General features: G+C 32.5%; 1 protein-coding gene across 2 annotated transcripts in view; it reads right to left on the bottom strand.

Moving 5' to 3' along the window:
* Window positions 1-7963: 7963 nt before the first annotated feature.
* LOC127836330 (low-density lipoprotein receptor-related protein 5-like) overlaps window positions 7964-23172 on the bottom strand; it is a 29157-nt gene continuing 13948 nt past the window's right edge. The window contains exons 5-21 of one of the 2 annotated variants that reach the window (XM_052362909.1): window positions 22917-23070; window positions 22551-22661; window positions 17790-17945; window positions 17445-17555; window positions 16176-16335; window positions 15809-15949; window positions 15444-15561; window positions 14992-15136; window positions 14651-14770; window positions 14116-14346; window positions 13000-13186; window positions 11909-12030; window positions 11026-11185; window positions 10615-10733; window positions 10301-10460; window positions 9691-9868; window positions 7964-9480 (exon numbers count right to left, since the gene is read on the bottom strand). In XM_052362909.1, coding sequence (XP_052218869.1) covers window positions 9307-9480; window positions 9691-9868; window positions 10301-10460; window positions 10615-10733; window positions 11026-11185; window positions 11909-12030; window positions 13000-13186; window positions 14116-14346; window positions 14651-14770; window positions 14992-15136; window positions 15444-15561; window positions 15809-15949; window positions 16176-16335; window positions 17445-17555; window positions 17790-17945; window positions 22551-22661; window positions 22917-23070 — 2547 coding nt within the window. In that variant the 3' untranslated portion in view covers window positions 7964-9306. The remainder of the gene's footprint in view (window positions 9481-9690; window positions 9869-10300; window positions 10461-10614; window positions 10734-11025; window positions 11186-11908; window positions 12031-12999; window positions 13187-14115; window positions 14347-14650; window positions 14771-14991; window positions 15137-15443; window positions 15562-15808; window positions 15950-16175; window positions 16336-17444; window positions 17556-17789; window positions 17946-22550; window positions 22662-22916; window positions 23071-23172) is intronic. The other variant, XM_052362910.1, reaches the window with a different exon arrangement.

Here is a 23172-nt window from a genome sequence, read left to right as displayed (position 1 = left end):
CTTAACTAGTGGGTCGTATGATCGACTTTTCACACTATGGAATGATGCATTTAATATTGAAAAAACTGACGATTACTTTTTAGAAATTAGAGGCGAAGTGTTGTCGCGTTTTTGATGACGGTGTGCATTGAATGTAAGGAAACAAACGCATAATTAAATAAAATTACCGTATTATTGCATAAAATAGTTATTGTATTGTGTAGCAATACGATCAGTTGCAATTCGTATTCTCAAGCTAGGACGAAGATGTGCTGTGAAAGTTTTGAAAAATTAATGGCAACTTCGTAACCACAATTATGTTGAAAAATAATTTGTGCTCATATGCTACACACGCAACGAAAATGCAAGCTTACAAATAACTTACACCCAATATTCAGTATATTATTGATTATTGTGCGTTTAAAAAAATAAAATAATGCATTTTAACATGAACTTCATTATGTGGAATTAACTCTTGAGGTGGATGGCGAATAGTGAAATCGTAATTATGAGGTCGACTCGGCGTAGTGTATATGGTGCCCGCTCAGCGACCGTGAGGTAACGGGTTCGACCCACTTTGAAGGTGTTCTTAATATCTTCCCCACAGACACAAAGTACTTGTTTAAAAATGAATAAAATAAAAATAAAAACAGAAAAAATAGACTAATGAGTGTTTCAATAGGCCTTTGGTTTTCGATGCAATCTAGCTAAAATAAATAAGTTTAAACAAAATTAAATCATATAAACTACATTACGTGTTATTTTTTAACAGGACGTATCCTAATACTTTCAAGTACGATGTCGCATATGTTTGTTGTCAAAAAGGTTTAAATCATCCCTATTTTGTCAATCCATTTTCAACTTAAATCGAAGATCGAGTTTGTGTTGACTTTGTAACGACATTCTTACAAAAATAGTTCCACGTAGTCGTGACTTTAGAATGATTATACATAGCAGATAAGCATGATTATCGAATATGTGGGCGGGGCAATATTTATGGGACCGGTAAGGAACATTATAATTTTAGAAATGGGTGGAGTTAATGAGTGTAATATGTCCGGGGAATAATATTGTTTTTGAAATATTGGGTTAGTGTCCCAAATGTCAGTGTGCACTCGTGGCATAATTAAAAAAGTTATACGCCGTATGTCCTCTCTATTTTTCTATAATCGATACTCTTATGTCATGTTATACGTTATATATCAAGTTATACTAAAAAGTGCATCTTGTCTATATTCGTTTTTATATTGAAAACAAACACGCACACAAATATCAAATTTTTGACCATTGCTTTTTTAATCTTTAAGAGACAAGTGGCGGGGTTCTTCAGATTGGGATTTTAAAGACGAAAATGGCTTTATAGTATTGTTTATAAGATTAATAACATGCTTATAGTTTTCTTAATAAGAAAACATTTATCAAACAATTTGCCACAGATGCTAAATCATATAACGCTCCAAATTAGTAAAATGAAAATAGATGTTAACAAAAACGAAAATGCTTTCAACTTTATCACTTTTGTTTTCAAAATTTGGTCAATTTTGGACCCTTTTAAGTCCTAAAAATTGGAATATTATCGTAGCACGTTTTATTCCCGGAATTGCAATATCAGTTATTTAAGTTAGGCAATGTATAGCATGTACCGGTATTAGGTACATATGTCTATAATTTATAATATGTTACATTTAAGAAAAAAAATGAACAATGACCTTTGCTGCAAAATACTCCTGCTTAGTGAATAATATGAATATAAATTAACTGTTCTCATACGTTTATAAGATTTGTCATTTATCAGTTAATACCAAGACAAACGAGTGACCTTAAAAGAAAATCTGTACTAAAAAAATAAATTTCGTGCATTTTGCCATTTTAATAGGGCATGCAGAAAGATTTTTTTTTAAATTTAAATACATATATTTTAATTGTCTAAGCCAGTTTTTTAATTAATAATATTTTACTAAATCGCGATTACCTTTTTATTAGAGACAGCAAACAATACACAACACTAACTTACTTGTATTGGCAGAACAAATTTTACGCCCCCATGTGTTACTAGCAAAATGCCTTTCACTATAAAGCATGTGCCTAAACGCTGCAACTCCATCATGATTGATTGCTTACTGGAACGTGATCGAATCCTTTCGTCATCCTGACGTTTCCGAATGAAATAAGGTATGAGATTGAAAGACTTTATAAACCTGTCCTGAAAAAGGCAAATACTCGTTTATTCATGCGAATAATGATTGTTTGACAACTTCGGCACGTTTCCTGTCAATAAATGTCATTTACATTTGAAAAGAAACAAAGAACTTTTACAACTTTGATTTTATTTTATACCACGTGTGTCGTATTATTGTGGAATCTGGAACTATATTAATGATTAAAAGGTATTTGACGCATGTTGCTCCGAGACCGTTTGGAAATGTTAATGTAAAACATGTATGCCCCCGTCGTTACCGACGGGTCGTGTAAAAAAGAAAACAATGCAAGGAAGGGCCGCTGTTATCTGACTAGGAAGTGTACCAATACTCATATTTGTGTCTAGAAGAAAATCAAGTTATACGAGGTGAAATCCATTGGTAATCAAAATAGTTCAACTTATTATGGCTGTAGCAATGTACAGGGGACCCAACTGAAAGAGGACCATCCGCAAAATGGGGTGTTAAACACAGTCAAGCCTGGAAAATGTCTGACAAAAACACACCTCTTCAGTATGATGTTTTAAATATATCACTCCCATCGCTCCAAATGTAAAACATTATATCAAATCCTATACAAATAACGCAAGTGGGTGTTCCGTATTACATAGAAGCATACAAAGTGATGTCACGATGTTTGTTTAGTAACAACGACCTTGACATTAAACTTAAATGTAGTGTTTGTCGAGTTTGATGAAAGCGTTATTATCAACGTTTCACTTTCTTTATTGTTGGGTAGGTTTCATAGGATAGTGTAATTTTTCAAGCAGATTTGTTAAGATAACGCAATGCGGGATGGTATTTAGCTATTATTGATTAGCTGAAATAATCGTCTTGAGAAATGTATGATCGTATTAAGACTTGATATTTTGGAGACAAATAAACAGAAATTCGGGAAGCGAAGCTAGTATTGTTATAATTTATATATAAACCACACGGTCTCTTTTTGCGTGGCATTAAAACATGACCCAATGCTACGTACGAGGTGGCGCTAAGAACCGGATGTTTTGAAAATCCCGGGATAATTGTACAGAGTCTTATATGTTTGTTGTTTAACATATTTCGCATTATTGTAGAACCCGCCACATTTAGTGCAATGCGGCGCAGATCAATTCATCCACATTTGTACAGAAACATACAATCACAACCAATTTGGAAACGTGGGTTCCTTTATAAGTGGTGTCATGGTAGGGTTTTTGAAAACAAATCGATGAATCTTGCCTATTTGACAAGCAAATGTCAAACGAATTCAATTGAAAATATCAAACCATTACTTTAAACATGTACAAGTAGTTTCATGTACAAAAACATTGATCTCTTGTCGATCTAAAAGATAATTTTGTAGTTTTCAAAAGATATATAGCGAATGCCTAGGGAAAAGGCGCTTATAACAGGGGTTGGCACCAATTCACATGTCAGCTTATTTAATTTTTGTTGCCGACCGTACTTTTTTGAGTGGCATTCCCAGTTGAATGTTCGATATTTTTTCCTAATTCGATGATCATAGCGAAATATTATCGAAAAAGTAAAGTCTACATAATTATGAAGAAACATTTGTTGCAAATAGATTTTACGATGTATATCATTGTATATATGAAACTGGAAAGTAACTTGGAATTTAACAAAAACAGTTCACGATTCAAGATCGAGCCTTCCATTTTTTCTGGAGATGAAAGTGGGGACAAACTTGTTTTGCCTAATTAAGATTCGTTCACATTTGCCTTAAAGTAAATTAAGCATTTGGAAAAGGAGACAAATCTCATCGTTTCAAGCGGAGGTAACATATTGTAAACATTTCGTAAATAATCTGACTGTATAAACATATTTGTTGTAAAATACATATTTTAGGAACGTTGAGAATTTTGTTATAGGATATATTCAGTATTACATATGAATATATACATAGTGTGTATATCATAAAATATGTTTTATTCAAGTTGCTGACATCTTAATCGTATTGGTTACTTATATATTTATATATGTAGATCTTTTTTTATAGAATGTGAATGTTTACGTATATATGTTGAAAATTAAAAAGAAATATGAAGAGAAACATTATCTATCAAATGAACGTCATAGGCTGATTTATATATCGTGCATTGGTCCTGTCCTAAGCCCCACCTTGGCGTTGGCTCCATCCTGTTTTGGAAAAATATAAAAGTATTTATTGGATCCACGAGACGCATATAAGTTTGTGAATGCAGCAACTATAATATGTTGAACGCAATCATTTCATGTCATTAGCGCATTAATCTTGTGGACATTTTCTCGTCACACAGGCAAAAAACATCGATTTGCTTTCAAATACTCTACCATGGCACAACTTATAAATGTCTCCACGTTCCCAAATGGGTTGTAAGTGAATGTTTCTGTACCTTTGCGGATGAATTAATCTTTGCTGAATCGCACTAAATTGCCCGATGTTGAAAATAATGCGAAATATATTGAAACAAACATATACAATCTTCTCATCCTGAAGCATTATCCGTAAACTTTCAAAACATCCGGTTCTTACCGCATCATCGGAAGAAGCATTGGCTCATGTATTTATGCATCGCAAACAAGAGGTGGCCCCCGTGATTAATGGTATAGTATCAGTAAGGAATTAATGACAAACGAAAATTATTTCGCTTTGAGCATTTAACTAACATGTGAAAATAAGCTAACAAAAAAAACACCTATCTATGGCCTATAACGGCTCTATCCAACAGTCTCCAGAAACTATTGCGTTGTGTATTTTTATTGGGGGCAATATTAACATCGCTTTTTCCAGTCATGTCGAGTATCTAACCATTTAATTAAATGTTTTACCTCCACAACATGACAGAAGATTCTCAATATGAAAAACAACTGATTTGTATGACAATCATTATCTAAATTTCTTTTTCCGTGTTTACATTTTGTGAAATCTTTTAAAGAATGTAAAACATTTAATTGCAACACTTCGAATTTGTGTCAAATGTTTACAAATACTTAAAGCTAATGACATAGCAAATGAGTGCTTTAAACGCGATCGACTATTTATAAAATATGGTTCGTAAGAAAGTATTCTAATGCATAATTATACAGATGGGAGTTATATATTTTGGAGAGATCAGTTTGAATTGCCTAGTGTCAGATTGTTACAAACACCTGCTAGATACACACATATAGCGTCCAAGATGACATATTTAAGCATTTCCAACCATGATATACCAACACATAAGCAAATAAAATGATCGCATCGTTAACCAAGCCCACCGCAAATACTTCTTTGAAACCTGGCAAATAAAATTAAACTCCTGGAATATGGTTATTAAAATCGAGGATGACACAAATTCCTCTTCCTCTTCACCAATTGCTATGGTGTTTCCGTGGCGGTTCCCATAGTTGTAGTCGCCCTTGCCTTTCTTGTGCAAAAGCTATGTAAAAATTAATGTTACCGTTACACAATGAATGTTCAAATAGACAAAAGGTTAAATGGTGCATTGAACTGATTTGTGTTCTCCAATTCTCAATGAAACAAGGCATTTTATACATCATATAATCGTAGCTCAAGTTGTGTTTTTTGTTTTTCCATATGGAAATGTCCACGGATTAAATGGATAGCGAACGCGTTCTCCCCATTGATTTCACAAACGCAATCAACAGGATATTACTTGAGTATGCCACTAATTATACACATAAAAACACACACCATTTTACGTTTTGTGGATGTTAATATTCACAGGCTTATCGACATTTTGTTGACTTAATTTAATGGATTGAAAACAAGTTTAGCAAGGATTTAAACAATGAAGCGATGCATATACCCTAATACACGTGCCTGCAGTTTTAAAACGTAGTTCCAATACTGTTATACATTTTAATTTAACTTCTATTTACATATAATGCATGTTTACAAGTACCCACACAATTGTAATTGTCTTAAAACATTGCATTCCAATTATTCTCATTCATTAAAATACGTCTGTAACATAAGATTATGAACATAATATTTATTTAGAAAAGTAAACATGTTTACTATTGATAATATATAACTGACGCCATTTTACTGATAACAAAAACTATTATCATCAGCTTTGTTTTGGATAAATTGCACAACTAATTGGGCAACATTAAGGAATCAAAATATGTGTTAACATGGTTGATGTAATTATGAATATAAAGCTTATTAAAATAGAGTAAAAGAACAGAAAAAAATACGAAAACAGCGAACACTTTCATTGAATAAACTAATTTATAAGAAATATCAACAAATGCAGCAAATGTGATCGGATGACTAATACACGGCGCGCTTCTTTCAGGCGCTCAACGTCTTTTTTGTGATAATGAATAATGCTATTGACACGCTATTTAATAGTGAAGAGTACAGCAATACTGTTAATACATATACAAGTTGTATGAATTTCTTATATTTATGTCCGGTATCTTACCATACGCTTAAAATTGCATGTATAGTAATACAAACACTGCCCATAAGCAGGACATATTTATTGTATACACGGTCTGTTTCATTTAATGCAAATTACATTTCGCGGCTTCATACAGTAAATATTAACTATATTAGTACAAAAAAACTTCCAGGAGACAAAGTATTGCTCGCAGTTGCTTATTTTTTTATTATTATTTGTTCACTAATTCCCATACAATACAGGACAAAGCAAATTAAAAGTAAAATCGGTCAACATGTTTCACCGCATTTGAGCGATGATTGCAAAACATTCGTGATTTTAAGTGACCTTTTTACAGATTTTGGCAGATAAATGTAAACATTGAATCTAAAAAGCTCCAGTAAAAAACAAAAATAAAATTAGAGAAAGAAAAAAAGTATCCCTCAACTGGGCTCGAACCACTGACCTCTGGAGTAAAGGTCGAACGCTTAGACCACTCGGCCATCCGTGCTCATACAATAAGTGATGTATCTTATACTTTATATTAGCAATCCTCGTAGTGTCACAAAATATAACGACACCAGCAGAACTCTCCAAATTATTCAATCGTTTCGCGTTGCAACGCTTTATAATTTTCAGATTTTTAAATCGTCAAAAGATGCATATAATGGAAATTTTAGAGCATGGTAAATGTACAGTATTATTATTTCACAAATATAATAACTAAAACAAAAATTTGCGAATCCGAAACATTTTTTTTAATTTGTTAAATTACAAAAACGTGAAAAGGTCCCTTTAAACAAAACTGATTATAAACATAAATAAATAAGGCTTTAATAAAAATTGAAAATTGCTTCAGATTCGTCTTCGTCTAAATATACATGTGTCCAGAGGGATCAGATATCCCTAGGTTCAACTTTTTTTCTAATTTGTCATTTTACTTCTAAGTGTGACCTATATATATTTTAGGTAGGGATAGCTGTAACAAAATAAATTCGTCTCAGATTGCTTTACAGTTGTGCAATGTGATTTCAAATTCTGTCAAAATATGGAAATAATATTACTTAGACAAAAAAATCTTTTTTCTCCAAATATGACCTTGACATTTGAGGTAGAAAGGCGGGTTTTACTTGCGACACTCTATCCTATCACGTCGTACATTGGTGCTAAGATATTAAAAAATCCATCGATAAATGGCAAAGTTGAGATAGGAATTTTATGTTTAGTAGCTGTATGGCCAGATGCGAAGAGAGGTACTACGCGCGACAGTATTATATAGTTTACCTTTTTGTCAAGACATTAAGGAGGGAATTTGTTAAGAACAATCGCGGAGGGGACTCACAGATGCATCGTCGGACAGTGGGACTGCTATATGTCAACGTTTTTAAAGAGGGGCATACAACTACATTTGCGTACAGTTTAAGAGTTTATTTTCAACAGGTATGCTACAAACGTAAAGCACAGTGATAATGATAAAAAATAATTAAATAAAATAAGAAGTTATTGACTTCAAAAAGTTATCATAGTAGATATAAAAAAACATGCTCCGTACGTCGATAACGTCTACAAATACAATTTAGTGTGTGGAGAAACTGAATGCTAAACGTCGGTCTAGTTATGGTTTAGTAACTCTGTATACGTACGTTATATATAAAACCATATGAGTGAATTATTCTAAGATATTAGTTTTATTAACAATTTGTATATACAATATATAAACAGCAATATTAATACACTACACATAATGCAGTTAACAAAGTGATTATAAACGATGGTACCCATAGTGTTAAATGATAAATACGTTTTATAAATATTGCACAGTATAATTATTTGTATAATAAAACGTATGCAGCGGCATTTGAAGCTAAGAGTCGTCAGTTTTTAATGTGTATTTCTACACTGCATACATTCCATAAATATGTGATTTTGGGGTCGTTCATCTTTTAAATACGTACCATGAAAAGTTTTATACATAATAAGGAAACGTTTCAGCGTGCCCTATATATGGTTTGTATTTGATGAAACAGTGAATATTAAGCCTATACACATCAACGGGACGCCTAAAACAGGGATATTGAATTGTAGTAATACATTCCTTAACTTAAAATGTTGATAGCTAGCATATGATTATGACTCTATTTATTCTTTTGTATGAATGCTGACAATTGGTACATATATTGATGATATGACCAATATGTACGTCTCATAATTGACAATATAGTTATTTTTAACGAATCCTTCTAAAATGTTAAAATGGTAGACGAAAAAGTATGTTCGATTATTTTTTTTTAAGTTTATTATAAACTATATGAAAGTAAGTTGCATATTAAAACTACACTTGTGCGAATACGTTTTACTGCATTAAAACTTGATAACATAGAACAAAAAAGTCAGTTCTTAAACCCAGTGTTTCGAGTAATAATAGTGGACAACTGTGAACATACTACGATACAACTTATTAATGATGTTATGTAAATTATTACCTACATACTCTTATGAACCAAATTGTTTCAACAAACATATATAAACTTATTTTATTGTTTAATTGTCTAAATCTACAGTGGTGCAGTGGAGCCAGTAAAACGATTGTTTGCAGACACAAAAAAGAAAGGACACGGTGTCCATGTCAATAACTGAAGCTAAACATATGTACATTCAACTCGTTTCCTTTTTTAGTCTCAATGTGAATATTGAACACTTGTCCTGTTTGGGTCTCAACGCTCCCAGTACAAATGCGTGGAACTACTTCCATTCTACTAGCATTGGTCAGACGAATTCAAAACTGATCTTCTCTCCTTAGATGGTGTTGAATACACATCTGAAAGCTCACAGTTTCGAGGCATTTTTCGCCATTTAGTAGGTGGATGAGGTGCATCATTGGTTGGGCAGTGCTTGATAGGATCGATCGTCTCATCGATGGTGAGTCTGCCCTGCAGTGTATGTGATTCGATTTCTCAAACGAATATGGTAATACTCTCCAGTCATGCGCAACTTTTATAGCGATGCATAGCAAACGCACGAGAACATATTAAGGGAACTAGTATTATTTTATGTTTTCAGAAGAATATAAATGGAAATTTAAAAGGCAAAACGTTTTACTATGTAACAAATCCAATGATATAAAACTATTTTGTTTTTACCGAGTTATGAGATACGCCTCCGAGATTATCGGGCATTGAGTAGGGCTTTTCGTCGTGCGTTCGTAAAGTTACAGCTCCTCCCTCAAACATAGAACTTTGCTCAAGTGCCGCGTTTGCATGGGCATGCTGTGGATTCTCTTCGTACCGTGCACTAGTCTGTGGTTTCTTTCTTCCGCACCTTAACAATGTTTAATACATTTCAAAAGTGTTCATCCGAATTTAAAGTAAATAAACGTTCGCCTAAACATTAAAGTTAAATAGAGTTTCTTTGAGCTATTACATGAACTCGTTTATCATAAAAGAGAAGAGTAATAAAATGATTATAAACACAATAAATTCGCGCTGACTATATGGATAATGAGCTTTTTTGCATTTGGATTGTACAATTCCCATTGTACACCGTTATAAACCCGTGATTGAGCCCAAATAGTAACACATAGGTTATATGGTTAACTTTTTAGTATTGACTAATTCATATATGTAACATACAACAAATTCGTTGATGTTCGTTTACAACCATTAAAATCATAGTTGAATTTGTTTTGTTAACACGTGAAGACATATAAGTTAAACGGTTACACGATAACATTTTACTTTACTATTAACTTACTTTATGAAAACGATAACGATGACGACGACAATAATGACAATTGCTATAGTTCCACCAACTCCAGCTCCAATGTACATGATTTTGGAGGAGGAATATGTGTCAGTGTTGCTCGTAAAGTCTCCAATGCCAGAAGTTGGAGAAGGGTCTTTTAAAACGCCAACTATGATATTAACAAATACAAACACAAATCGATATTGCTAGTTGTACGTTAGCTGAGATTTTGTCAATAAATACAATGTAATTTACTCATTATTTTGTATTTACTCTTAATTATGCGATTGCGTATGTTCAAACAAAATTTTAGACAATCTTACCATTTATTTGGAAAAATTTTGAAGAGTGCAAAGAAATGCAGTTCAATCTGCCGAATTCTGCATTGTTTGCAATCTGAGCGGTGTCGTTTGTGTTTGTTTTGTGCAATTTTGTGATGGATCTGAGAACATTTTATTGAAATACATTTTTACAAGACAAGTATACATTGAAATGCAATTTCAATAAAAGTGTTTTGTAACAATTTCACTCATTAGTTGTGTGTACAATAATACGTCAAGATATTCAATTAAATTGTAGTTTATGGATGGCATTTTTATCATTTTGCCAAGTCATTATCGATAAAATATATATCGGGAGTATATATAAAAGCATGTGCAAAGTTATATCAAACGTCGTAAGACTAAATAGTTCATAACATTATCTATAACATTTCATCAGCAAAATCCACCTACACTTTATTCCAAGCAGTGTAATAGAGATAGTTGCCGAGAAGTTGTATGTCCCGGAGACGCACTTCAGTATCTTTAAAGTACTGAACACAAGTGTTTGCCTCATATCCACAGCGGTATATTATGTTCGTTGTGCCACCATCGGCAACGTACAATGTACTTGCTGAAAACAGAATGTAATTTCATACAGATATTCTGAATGAAAACAATTCGCTTTACTTGATCTGTTTTACTAGAGAAACCTTTCTGTTTCAGATATTTACTCAAACACATGTTCGTTCAATAAATATGAACTTCATTTATGAAATGTATATGGTATGCCCATAACAGATATAATAAACAACGGATTAATTGTATTCTTTTCAAAATGGGTATGTGTTCTCAAAACGAATGCCAATTAAATGTGTCATCTTTATATTGTAACATGTATATTTTGTTGTTCACACAAACAACAATATGTTTATGCTATATATCATATAATATATCATATGCTAACACATATATTGCGTCTATGAAGCTATTGTTTGTCTAACATTTTAATGCATGTTTAAATAGAGACAGTGTATACTCTTGGTACCTTTTTATAATGATATTAAATACAATTTAGGCAACCTGTTTAGTCTTCTAGGAAGTAACTAATCGTATTTTGTATACAATATCATAGCAAAATATATTGTTCACATTACTTTATACCACTTTAACTAAAACACAAAAATATCAACGGAACACGAAAGGAAATAGTGAGGTACGTGTACGTTCGGTACCCCCAAAACGTTAATGTTTGTACTGTTTTCTGGATAAAACTAATAAGAGCAAAAAACATTACATACATTCACATACAAACCAATCATCCATAAAGAGTAAATAGAAAACGTAAATAGGATACCCGATATGTCAATGGCAATCCCGTTAGGCGATTCCAGTGATGTATACAGTGTTACAATATTGGTGCCGTCTGTGTTGGCGCGCATCAATACTGAAGTTCCATAGTCGGTCCAAAACAGAAATCTAATGATAGTAGTTAAATATATGAAGAATCATTTGCATACAAGACATATAAATTCATGGCTTTTTTCATAAAACATAGTTGCATGTCCAAAACAAGACATCACTTAACAAAATAACACTATCCGTCAAAACTGAATAACATGCACTCGCTTGATGCTAAGTAGTAAATTCATATGAATCAGTCTTCGCTTAGTCGAACTGATTGTTTAAAGATTTCTTTAATATATAAAGACGACACAATAGTGCTATCTTTATAGGTAAGAAAAGAAACAGCTGCATATAGTATCCATTATGGCACCGAACACATATGTAAACATGTACTATAACCAAAAAAACATGGACACAAATAGTGTAGCAGTTCAGTATAATGCATATACATCCAAGCTATACAATTTTTATTCTTCATGTACGGCTTCTTCATGACATGCATTCAAATCATCTCGTATCGATGTCAATTTGTGAAATATCGTCAGCAGCAAGATATATATCGGATACTAAGTACCGTTCATCGTGCTTCAGGGAGTTTTTTATGTTGCTCTTGTAAATATAATCGATGGAATAATAACAATGCAATAAAATCTAATAAATGTTGTACTGTATTGCTTTTTAATGTTTTATACGAAAATCGCTCTATGAGCTTACAATTTATTTACGCGGGTGTATTTTTCAAAATTTCTGGTTCTGTTTAAACTACCTAATTCTTCGTATAGACTGATCAAATGCGGTTACGCCATTCGAAATATGTTTATGTTTGTTATCGTGCTGTGTGTATTTTCTGGTATGTTATAGCTTATTAGTTACCTGCCTTACATACAAATTAGAGGATGTAAGTATGATTTATTCCTTGAAAATGTTAAAGGAGTTTTCTAATAGTATGTTTGATTAAGAAACTTCAAAATAAGGACTTATTCATACATCTGTTACTAATTTCTGTGTTTTTTCGATTCATTTGTGTAAGAGTTTACATACCCTTTAACAGGTTCAATGGCAATAGCCCTCGGTTTAACACCTTCCAAGATCACTTTTCTATGAATACCATTAGGCGACACAACTCCGATTCCGGTGAACTTCGTCGGCAATGTGTTTGATCCTTCAGCGGTGTAGAAAATGTCCCCTGTACTGTAGTCAAGTGCCAGGCGATGAGGTTCAGCGCTAGCTATGTGCAGAAACCGAAAAACAGTTCATTTAAAGAATAAGAAGAGAAGACGGTTTCATAAAAAGTAATGGTTGATGCTTTTGTTGCAACACAAACAGTTGCCGCTAAATAAAAACGACACTATTGTATATCAATAAAACTGTGTTTTCAAGGGAATTGTACACTAATGAAATCAATTAATGAATACCACAATAATAGTGATATAGAACCTCAAAAAGCTACACATCTGCTATAGTGACTGACATATTACCATTACAAAACTGACAAGTTGTGGTATTTAAATCACTGATAGAGTTGGCTAAATATAAGTTAATATATAATTGACAATTATTTGCACACGTTAGAACAATGCATTTTTATTATAAAATATAGTGAAAAGTCGGAGGACACTACGTTTCCGCAACTAGCAAACTGTAAGAAGAGTGCCATACATATATTTATTTTAAATTTGTTTTGACATTGCGATACCATTTAATCTTTTATACCTATTTGCCATTATAAACCGCATTAACATGTATTTCATGTTCTAATTTGATAACAATAATTCATGTGTTTTGGGTGTTCTTTTCGAATGTGAATGTTAAAAGCCACTTAACGTTTTCACAAGTTGAAAACAAGTACAATTCAAAGTGAAACATACATCTATACCATGCATTTGTATTCACTTAAATGGATCTGTTCACGCTTTTATGCATTAAAAATATTTCAACTTTCTGTTTCATATTTTCAAAACTGGGATAATGTTGTTTGCTGACATACCCTACACCGATCATTCATGAAAGGCCTATCAGATAAACAGTCGGGTCAAAACTGGTAAATACAATTAAATAATAAAAACGCTATTACAAAAGCAATAGCAATGCAAAGTTAAGTTCTATCAAACCAAAGACCAATACAGATATTATTATGTATTTATGTCATGAACTTACCAACATCAAATACCTCTGAATATCCCGTACCGTTGGCATTTGCAGAATGAATTTTTGTTGATGAGGTCTGTATCCATATTATTCTTTTCGTAATTGAGTTGTAAAGTACGCCAGTAGGGGAATCGATGTGCTTAATATCAAGGGCGTTTACAGCGTCATTTATTAGAGAAACTTGATATATTTCATCATTGTACCAATCCGAAACATACATAAAATTGTCCGACAGTGGTTCTGAAATAAAAAGGGCCGTTGGAACACGTGTTTAAACATTGGCATATCGATCTAATATAAAGTTATTAAAGGTGCAATATAATATGTGTTTACAGAAGTTTATGAATTCCGTTATTTGTCGAACTTCGGAAAATGATACTCTGCTATTTCACAAATCATAGCAGTTGTGCCATGTTTATCAAAAACACAAGTTCCATACATTCCCTAACTAATAAGCATATCATTCTAATTTTGATTGATGATTTACGTTAGCTCCTGAACGGGTATGTAAGCTCATCGACGGACAACATAAATTGACAAGTACCTGATGAACATGTTTCCTTGTTGTCATCAAGTACGTAACCAAAACGGCACTGACATATTCTCTCTCGACCAAGTGGAATACAGATGTGCTGACAGAATCCATTATCAGCATCGCAGGCACCTTTTGGAAACAAAATGTGAATTGATATTTCTAAGTTTTTTGACCGCCTCATATATGTGTTTTTTATAAATATTTTAGGCATTAAGTCAAAAAGTACTATAACTTCATTCAATGGAGACGATTGAATAAACATACGACCAACATATGATGGATTGTAAAATTTTACAATTGTTGAAAAATGCAAAGGAATAGAAGCACATATCATTAACATATGCATTTACCTTTCTCTTTTGGCTGTTCGGTGATATCAAAAACACCTATATCAGTAACAGCTACGAGGGTAGTCAGAGTGTAAGAGTTGCTTGATGTCTCCATCAGAGACACGACATCCAGGTTGACGCCTGAGTCTGCCACAAGGAGGTGATTCTGGAAATTAAAACTTTTTAGACATAGTATTATGGTCTTTCATTGAAGACCCAACATCGTCGATATTTAGTTTTCATACAACATGACTATAGCCGTATGAATAAGTAAACATAACAATGTGCAAATAGTTTTATATTATAATTAACTATCTCTACGCATTTGAAATTTGTTGCATTTGTTTTTAATCATGATTACTTAATGCATTTATTTCACCAGTTACATGTATCGCTCTTACAAAAAGCACGTATATTACGATATTGTGGGCATTACTGCGCTGGTAAGCTGCCACAAGAACACTTAAAATAACCTTGTATGAATGAAGTTTTAGAGGCAAAATCGACTTTGAAGCTCCGCCATCTATTGTTGTCAGTTGTGTCCCATCTAACTTAACTGATCTTAAATCTTGTCCGTCAATAAAATACACTCTGTAAATATAATAACAAACATTTTTATAAGTATGATAAATTGTGAGACAAATTATCAATTTAAACTAAATGAATCTAACAACTTATTTGTGAATGATCTCTTATTATGTTTATGGCAGATTACATAAACGACACAAAAATAACAATGTATTGCCGTAAAAAGGATGTTTTAGCAAAAAATGTCATTGAATACGCATCTATTAGAATTAACATTAAATAGGTACAGAATCATATATCATATACAAACAGTTCGGTTGTTGCATCAACAGTAAGGTCTCGAGGTTCGAACAAGAACTTCCAGTCTACAATAGTCTGAATATAGGTCCCTTGCATATGGGCCATCTTGATCTGATAGCTTCCTGATCTTCCTTGTATCCATATCATTTTACTAAAACAGGTACCAACTGCCGTAATGATCGAAAACTTACATTTTAAGCATTCATGTTTTATGTAAATTTGGAAACGTAAGTGATAAAAATGTCGTGACTAGATAATATAGTTCGTTTTTTTTGTTAATTGTGTCGACATATGTTATTGTCGTTTCCTTGTTATTCCATCAATCAAGCGGATACTATTTTTAAGTATTTGTACGCATGCATTTATTCGTTTCTTACCTTTGCCACGGAATAACGTTCAGTGCCTTCGGATTATTCAATCCGCTTGAAATGAGCGTATGCATGTTCGTTGTTGTTTGAGATAAAACTTTTATTTTCCCTGTTCCAGGTTTTCCTTGGCACCAGTAAACATCTTTGCTTCCCCAATCTACTGCTAGACCTAATTGATATTATTAACTGTTTATTTACAGTTTTAAACAGTAAGCAAAGTAACTCTTAAAGAAATAAAAAACAAAAATAAAGTACTTAAAGTAATTGTGTCGATGAACTAAAAATAACGCGGTCGGTTAAATGTTCAAGGTAGCGCGTTGATTCATTAATAAATATGTAGGATTTAGCATTTTCATTACAAATAAGATTCCAGATGGTGACGGGACACACAATGTACAGCTGCAACTCAACGCAATTTCGAACGTATACACAAATGCAAGTTCATTTAGGTGGTATTGAAATTAATGTATTGTAACACAAGTTCCTGCTTTTATTGCCATAATTGGTTCTCAAATGAATAGCTTTTACAATTTGTGAAGGTATTTACAAACATTGCCATGTACGCCTGAATAGTCGTTGACAGGCTTAACACATTTAGCAGCAAATGCACACAAAGTATCATTTGCAATAAGGCCATTCTAGAGACCAGATGGTTACTTGTTACCTGCTGAGACATGAAAATTGGTTCATTTCCATGTTCGTTTCCCTTTTTAACATTCAGCGGCGACATGTATGGTGATATATACATATTGTGAAATAATTAAGTATTCTAAAACCGAATAATGTTGATGTGTTCAATTAATGAATCAAACGGTTTACTCAAGTACGGCGTAAGGCGCATATGGCCGCCCGACACTTACAACAAACTATTTCACACACTATATAAATTACAAAAGACCACACTTTCAAATGTCAAATCAAATATATTCAACACATTGCTTAAAATTAATTACAATTTACACGACATACGACGGCGAGTGTGGGTAACTAATGATAAAGTTTGCTTGATTGTAAGTTAGATGTGCTGCCGTTTTTAACCTTACTTCAGTCATAGCTCCCTGGAATAGGTAATTAACCTTTATTAAGGGCAAATGCTTACGACATTAACTGCACTAATTTAATCAGAGATAGGGACAGAGTGATCGTTAAAACATACCATATCAAGTAAAAAAATATATGTGTATTTAAGAACATATGCACCGCATGTATTAACATACTTTACTGAAGTGCCAAATTAAAATTATGAAAAATGTCAGGGTCTGTTTTAACAAACAATACCTGTCACGTTTTCCGTTGCTGATGCAATACGTTGCTTCGTGTGGACGTCATCTAATGCCACTTTATAGATATCACTGCCATCCGCAAATATAATCGTTTGATCGTGTGAATCTATATATATATATATATATATATATATATATATATAATATATTATATATATTATATAGATATATTATATAGATATATATATATATATATATATATAAGGTATAACTGTGTTTATATATTATAAATTTAAGTCAGAATTGCCACCAATTATTACCATGTGTTCAGACCTCAAAATTTATCACTTCAGTTATTAAACAATGGCACTCGACGTTATGAAGCCGATAAGTCACATACCGACTGTAAGCCAATTTAGATTCGACCCAAGATTCGGGAAACATGTCTTGTTAGTCGCTATGTATTTCAATTCGTCATGGATCCCTGTTATATCAGCAGCACATACTGTGGTAGCTGTAGCCCAGACCAGGGCACGGTGAAGAAGACCTGTAGTCTCTGCAAAACCACAAAAGATATAGGCATGCACTATTTGTAGTATATGTATCTTACCACCTTCTTAACTACGAAACAGGAACAAATTCAAAACAAAATGTAAATAAATTGACGTTGCACGACAAAAACGACCCGTTTTACACGAAATGTAACGCGCAATTGTATTTTTTTTTGCAATTTCTGAACTTGTCAAAGACGTTTTGTGCACTAGTTTACAATTACATGTTGTAAAATGAAATTTACCCTAATCAACAATGTAATTTACTTTAATCTTAATAACATTTACCTGAATTAATTTACCAATTCGCGAGCAAATATTTATGCGAAATTAGTACATATACAAGTAAGCAGTTGTTTGTAATAAGTGAATATTTGAGGTCCGAATAAGGTTTATTTGCCGAGCGCTTAAATGACACCGTTTTGATTTTCTTATTTTGTTTACAAACTAATGTTTTGAAAACATTTAAAAACTAACGGTCCGTGAATATAACCGTATTTTCGTTTTTCCGACAAATGAGAACGTTTACCAATACATGCATGTTTTCTATAAACAAAGTCCAATTATTCACATTTAAAATGAATGGTCCAAGGTCCCCAGCACACCTTTTGTTTACTGTACTTGATTGCATGATATTAATACTTTTGAAAATGTTTGATACTTAAGCGAAGACTATTTGCTTTTTTGTCATTATTTAAAACAAAAATGTACAATAATAATATGTTGAAGTATATCAACATTTTATTTTGTTACGAGTTTGTTTTTTTCTATTCCATTGTGAACATCTGCAGACGATTTTTTTCGTCATGAGAAATCTATTAAAATCATGTGCATTTCGTAAGTGACAGGAAATATATGCGATAAACACAATAACGGAAATATAAGTTGAGAAACATTTGCCTTCATATGTTTCATAACTAGTTAGAAAACGCTGATAATAAATCGTTTTACGGGAAAAATATGTTACATTATGATTTATCATTTATTGCTACCGCGTTGTTAATTAAACATTAAAGTGAGAGATTCGTCTCATGCGTTTGGTGTCTGAACAAATGACCAACATACGAAAATAGGGAAAATGTATATTATATAAATAAAAGGCGGTACGACGATTATAACTGGGAAATATATTGCGCTATGTCTCATAAAATGCTGCTTTATAATAATTGTATTTCGTTTAGAAATAACAAAATCAAACATTTTGCGGCTAACAAAAGTTTCCCAATGTTTAACTTTTAACGTCGCCTTACATAATATAATGTTAAAGTTGTATTCGAACTGTCAATATTGAAACTGATCAATTCCATCTCGCAATGAATTCGTCAAATACTTGCAGGAACATATGTGTAAGAAAATATTAATGAGAAATAAATGCATTAATTAATCGTTAAAGAAATTTCTCAACAAAAAAATCATTTCTGCGTAAACATTCGAACCAAAAGAAGCAATTCCAAACTTTTAACACTTTACTAAAAGAAAGAGCATATGGAATACGAAAAGCGAAACACGCAAACAAGGGCGCTTTCGCTTGCGTGATCATTAAAGGTGCATTCATTAATTGAAAATTGTAATATTATTTTCTTGTATAAAAATCAAGTTCGTTTGCTCATTAATTCAAACGTTGAAAGAGTCTGTGCAACACAACCAACGCTTTATTCAATGAAATTAATTCAATTGTATCCACATCATCGTCAACTCCTGATGCGCTTGAACTAGTGGACAATAATGTAGCGTTCTGCTTCCGCTGTTTGAATGCCATTGTCTTGCATGGAATTTCTAATAATTTCATAATTGTTTTAAGCACGTTTTCTCTATCCTATAAAGAAGCACCAAACATAATACTGCGGATAAGAATTATGAAAGATCCCATTGCGTTAATCCATTGCTCGAGGCATTGAAACATTTTCTCTGATATTTATAACAAGATAGAGTGATAAAAACAGGATCAGTGTAGCACACTATGTTTGCATCTTGTTGTAAATCACAATTTGGATTCAATACATGTGTGGACACCTGCTACGAGAGCCTACAGCCCGCAAGATGCTCGAAGTGCAGGCACCCGAACGGAATATAATATGCTGTGAAAGAGCTTCATGTCGCAATTCATGCCTTCAGGGAAATTGTTGACAGTATCAATCGAATGTATATGTTTAGCAAAAGTGTGGAACTTTTTTTCATTTGTTAAACAGGTGTGAATACAATGTAGTCAGTAATTGGATTTTTTTTTCAAAGAGAACATCTACCATGAACAAAAATATGTTAATGCACTAAGATCATTGAAATATATGTTATACATTAAATCACATACACAGAATTGGAATAAAACAGACAGATACATGTGTGTCATAAAGGCACATTCTTGTAGATCTATTTACTCTTCGATTAGACTAGCTAACAGGAGCTGTCCCAAGAGCCAACGAGTGTTTGTCTTTCATATTGTCAGTGACCTGTGAATACATATTAGAGGCTCAATATTTATAATATTTACCTAGTTTTATGCACATTCAAACCTGAACATATACATTACTACAAAAATGAATTACGCTAGATTTCAATCGTTATCCAATTTTAACATTTCACTTTTAAGAACTTTGCAATTTGTTAACGTTACCTTGACCAGACAGGCCTAATTGCAATTTCCAGCTATGTCTGCATGTACGGAACTGTCGCATTACATAAAAGCAAAATACCTTCATCGAACCCAAAGTTATTGAAAGAATTTGGTTTTCTTTTTTAGTATCAGTAAACTTCACAATGACCTATACCCGACTTATCTAAAATGCAATAACATAGTACACATACACTTTCAATTTAATGATTCCACACTTAACTAGAGTTATTTAAAATAAATATTTTATCTATTTAATAGAGACCTTGACCCAATTTTCCTTACATGCTGAATTATAGGTAAGCTTGCCATATTCAACGTTATTGAGCTTGTTTTGAGCAAACTGAAGTTAGTGATAAACAAACACTTTAATTTTAACCTCAATTTTAGAAGTAAACACTGGACATTACTCTGCTTTGTGCAGATGAGAGTTGCTGCCCATGAATATTGAATTGAATGTCTACTGTAGATACAATGCAAAAAAGATTGCAAAAGATGAACATGTATTATATATGCACATAGAGGGGTATAATTCTGCTTAATTGCAGGTCAGCGTTATAAACGTTGATCATAGATGGATATGATAAAGATCCACCGACATATTTAACCTGTGTGGGGAATTGCGTCATCGCCTACACGTGTTCTCGCGTATTCTACTGCAACATTTATTGTCATAGACAATTTCTTTTAAAGTAAGTTACACGTTTAAAAAAAGCACGTGTATGGCTATTAAGCAAAACATTTAATGCAATGCTGAGTTAAACTATTCTTTAAGACAATAGAAACATGTTCAATAAACACGAATGATCAATACCTTGCGGTTTCATAAAAAAAAGCCTCAAAAGCGTAGAGCCTAATAAAATAACGAGTATTATATTCTAATAAAAACGTTGTCCATATTTCTGGAATATGAAAATTTATTGCAAATGGTTTTAAAGGTATATATATTGTCAATTATTTCATATTTTCACTATCTCGTTCATATTGACCGTTACGTGTTATATTATTACCAAGAACCATTGACTTGTGTTCTAAAATAAGGGAATAGTATAATAGTTGTTCCGAAAACGTTTTCGTTATTCTGTCACCTTAAATAATTTGCGGTTTATTATTAACAATATTAACCGATCAACCGCAGCCTATTGAATCAACCAACAATAATTTTTATATCCCCGATGCGAAGTCAAGGAGGGAATACTGAAATCACAATAGACCTATGTCCGTCTATGTGTCTATATGTCTTCCACTCTATCTGTCTGTTATATTTACTTTACGGTCTGGAAAATAATTTTGCAAATGTGCATGGTCTCTGACAACTATTATTGTATAATTCGTCCATACACACTTGTTCACAAGTTTCCTTTTTATGTATTGGTTTTTATTTAGGTTGGCAAGTTAGCATATGCAATTACTTACAATAAATAAACACTCAGCTCTATAAGCCATAGCCTTCATAGCAACAATTATGATAGGCACAGGGAGATCCTTCATACATTATACTGACTTTATGACCAATACAGTATGCACTCAAAAAGCGTTTAAATTGAGATTGCTTTGTAACACATGTCATAAACGTAAATACAATTATTTGGAAAAAAAACACACAAATACTTATATGCTGCTGCACCAGAATAACGTTGATTGTAATGACGTTTACTACCAAAATGTTTTTTTTTGCAACAAAGAATTAACAAAGAAAACCTGTTGATTCTTCAAAGCATGGCTAATTCGTATTTTACCGTTGTATCAAATCAAGAACGGTAAACGGGACCAAACACATAGTTTGAATGTTCAAATACTGATTTTTGTAATATTAAAATTAAAACGAAATATTAATATGGACATATGTTTCCTGTTTGTTTTTATAATGAAAAAACAACAACAAAAAACGATATAAAAATCAGTTTGGTTTTCGTTTTATGTTTTTGTTTCGCGTATTAGACATTAAATCGAAATATGAATTTATATACGAACGATAAACAAATATATAAGGACACAATACCTGAACATGTGCGTCCATCGGCATTCAACGTAAACCCCTCACGACACAAACATTCGGGTCCTGTCGTTTCGCTCACACAAATACTCTCACATGGAATGTTTGAACAGTAATCTGTATATAAATTGGCATATGATAACATAGTTAAAATATAGTTTACATGTTACACATCTAAAACGTCGCAATTTAACAAAAAACAGATATATGTATATATATATTTATATATATATAATATATATAGGCTGCATTAAGTTCTTCCTGTAAGTATAATAATAAAAATGGTTAAAAGAGGCCATCGTTTGAAAATAAATAATGTATTTTCTTCATAATTCACATAGAATGATGCTTGCGATTAAAGTATTGGTAAACCTGTTATTGTAGGTTGTGGTGCAAATAAAGTCACACATGTAATTCCCGAATATTTTGATTCGATAGACTTGGCGTGGCTTACGCCAGTATCCTTGTTAAAAAGGTGCACTTTTCCACCTGTGCTTGACGACAATTCTAGTGCATACACAACGTCCTGAAACATTGTTCAGTTCAGAACAAACACGTCTATTTTGTATACTGCAAATGTTTCTAAATGAGAATTGAACGCAAAACCAACAATGCAAATTCACATTAA

This window comes from Dreissena polymorpha, chromosome 6 (assembly GCF_020536995.1).
Source record: "Dreissena polymorpha isolate Duluth1 chromosome 6, UMN_Dpol_1.0, whole genome shotgun sequence".
Classification (NCBI taxonomy): Eukaryota; Metazoa; Mollusca; class Bivalvia; order Myida; family Dreissenidae; genus Dreissena; species Dreissena polymorpha.
This window is presented reverse-complemented; position numbering and strand designations above follow the sequence as displayed.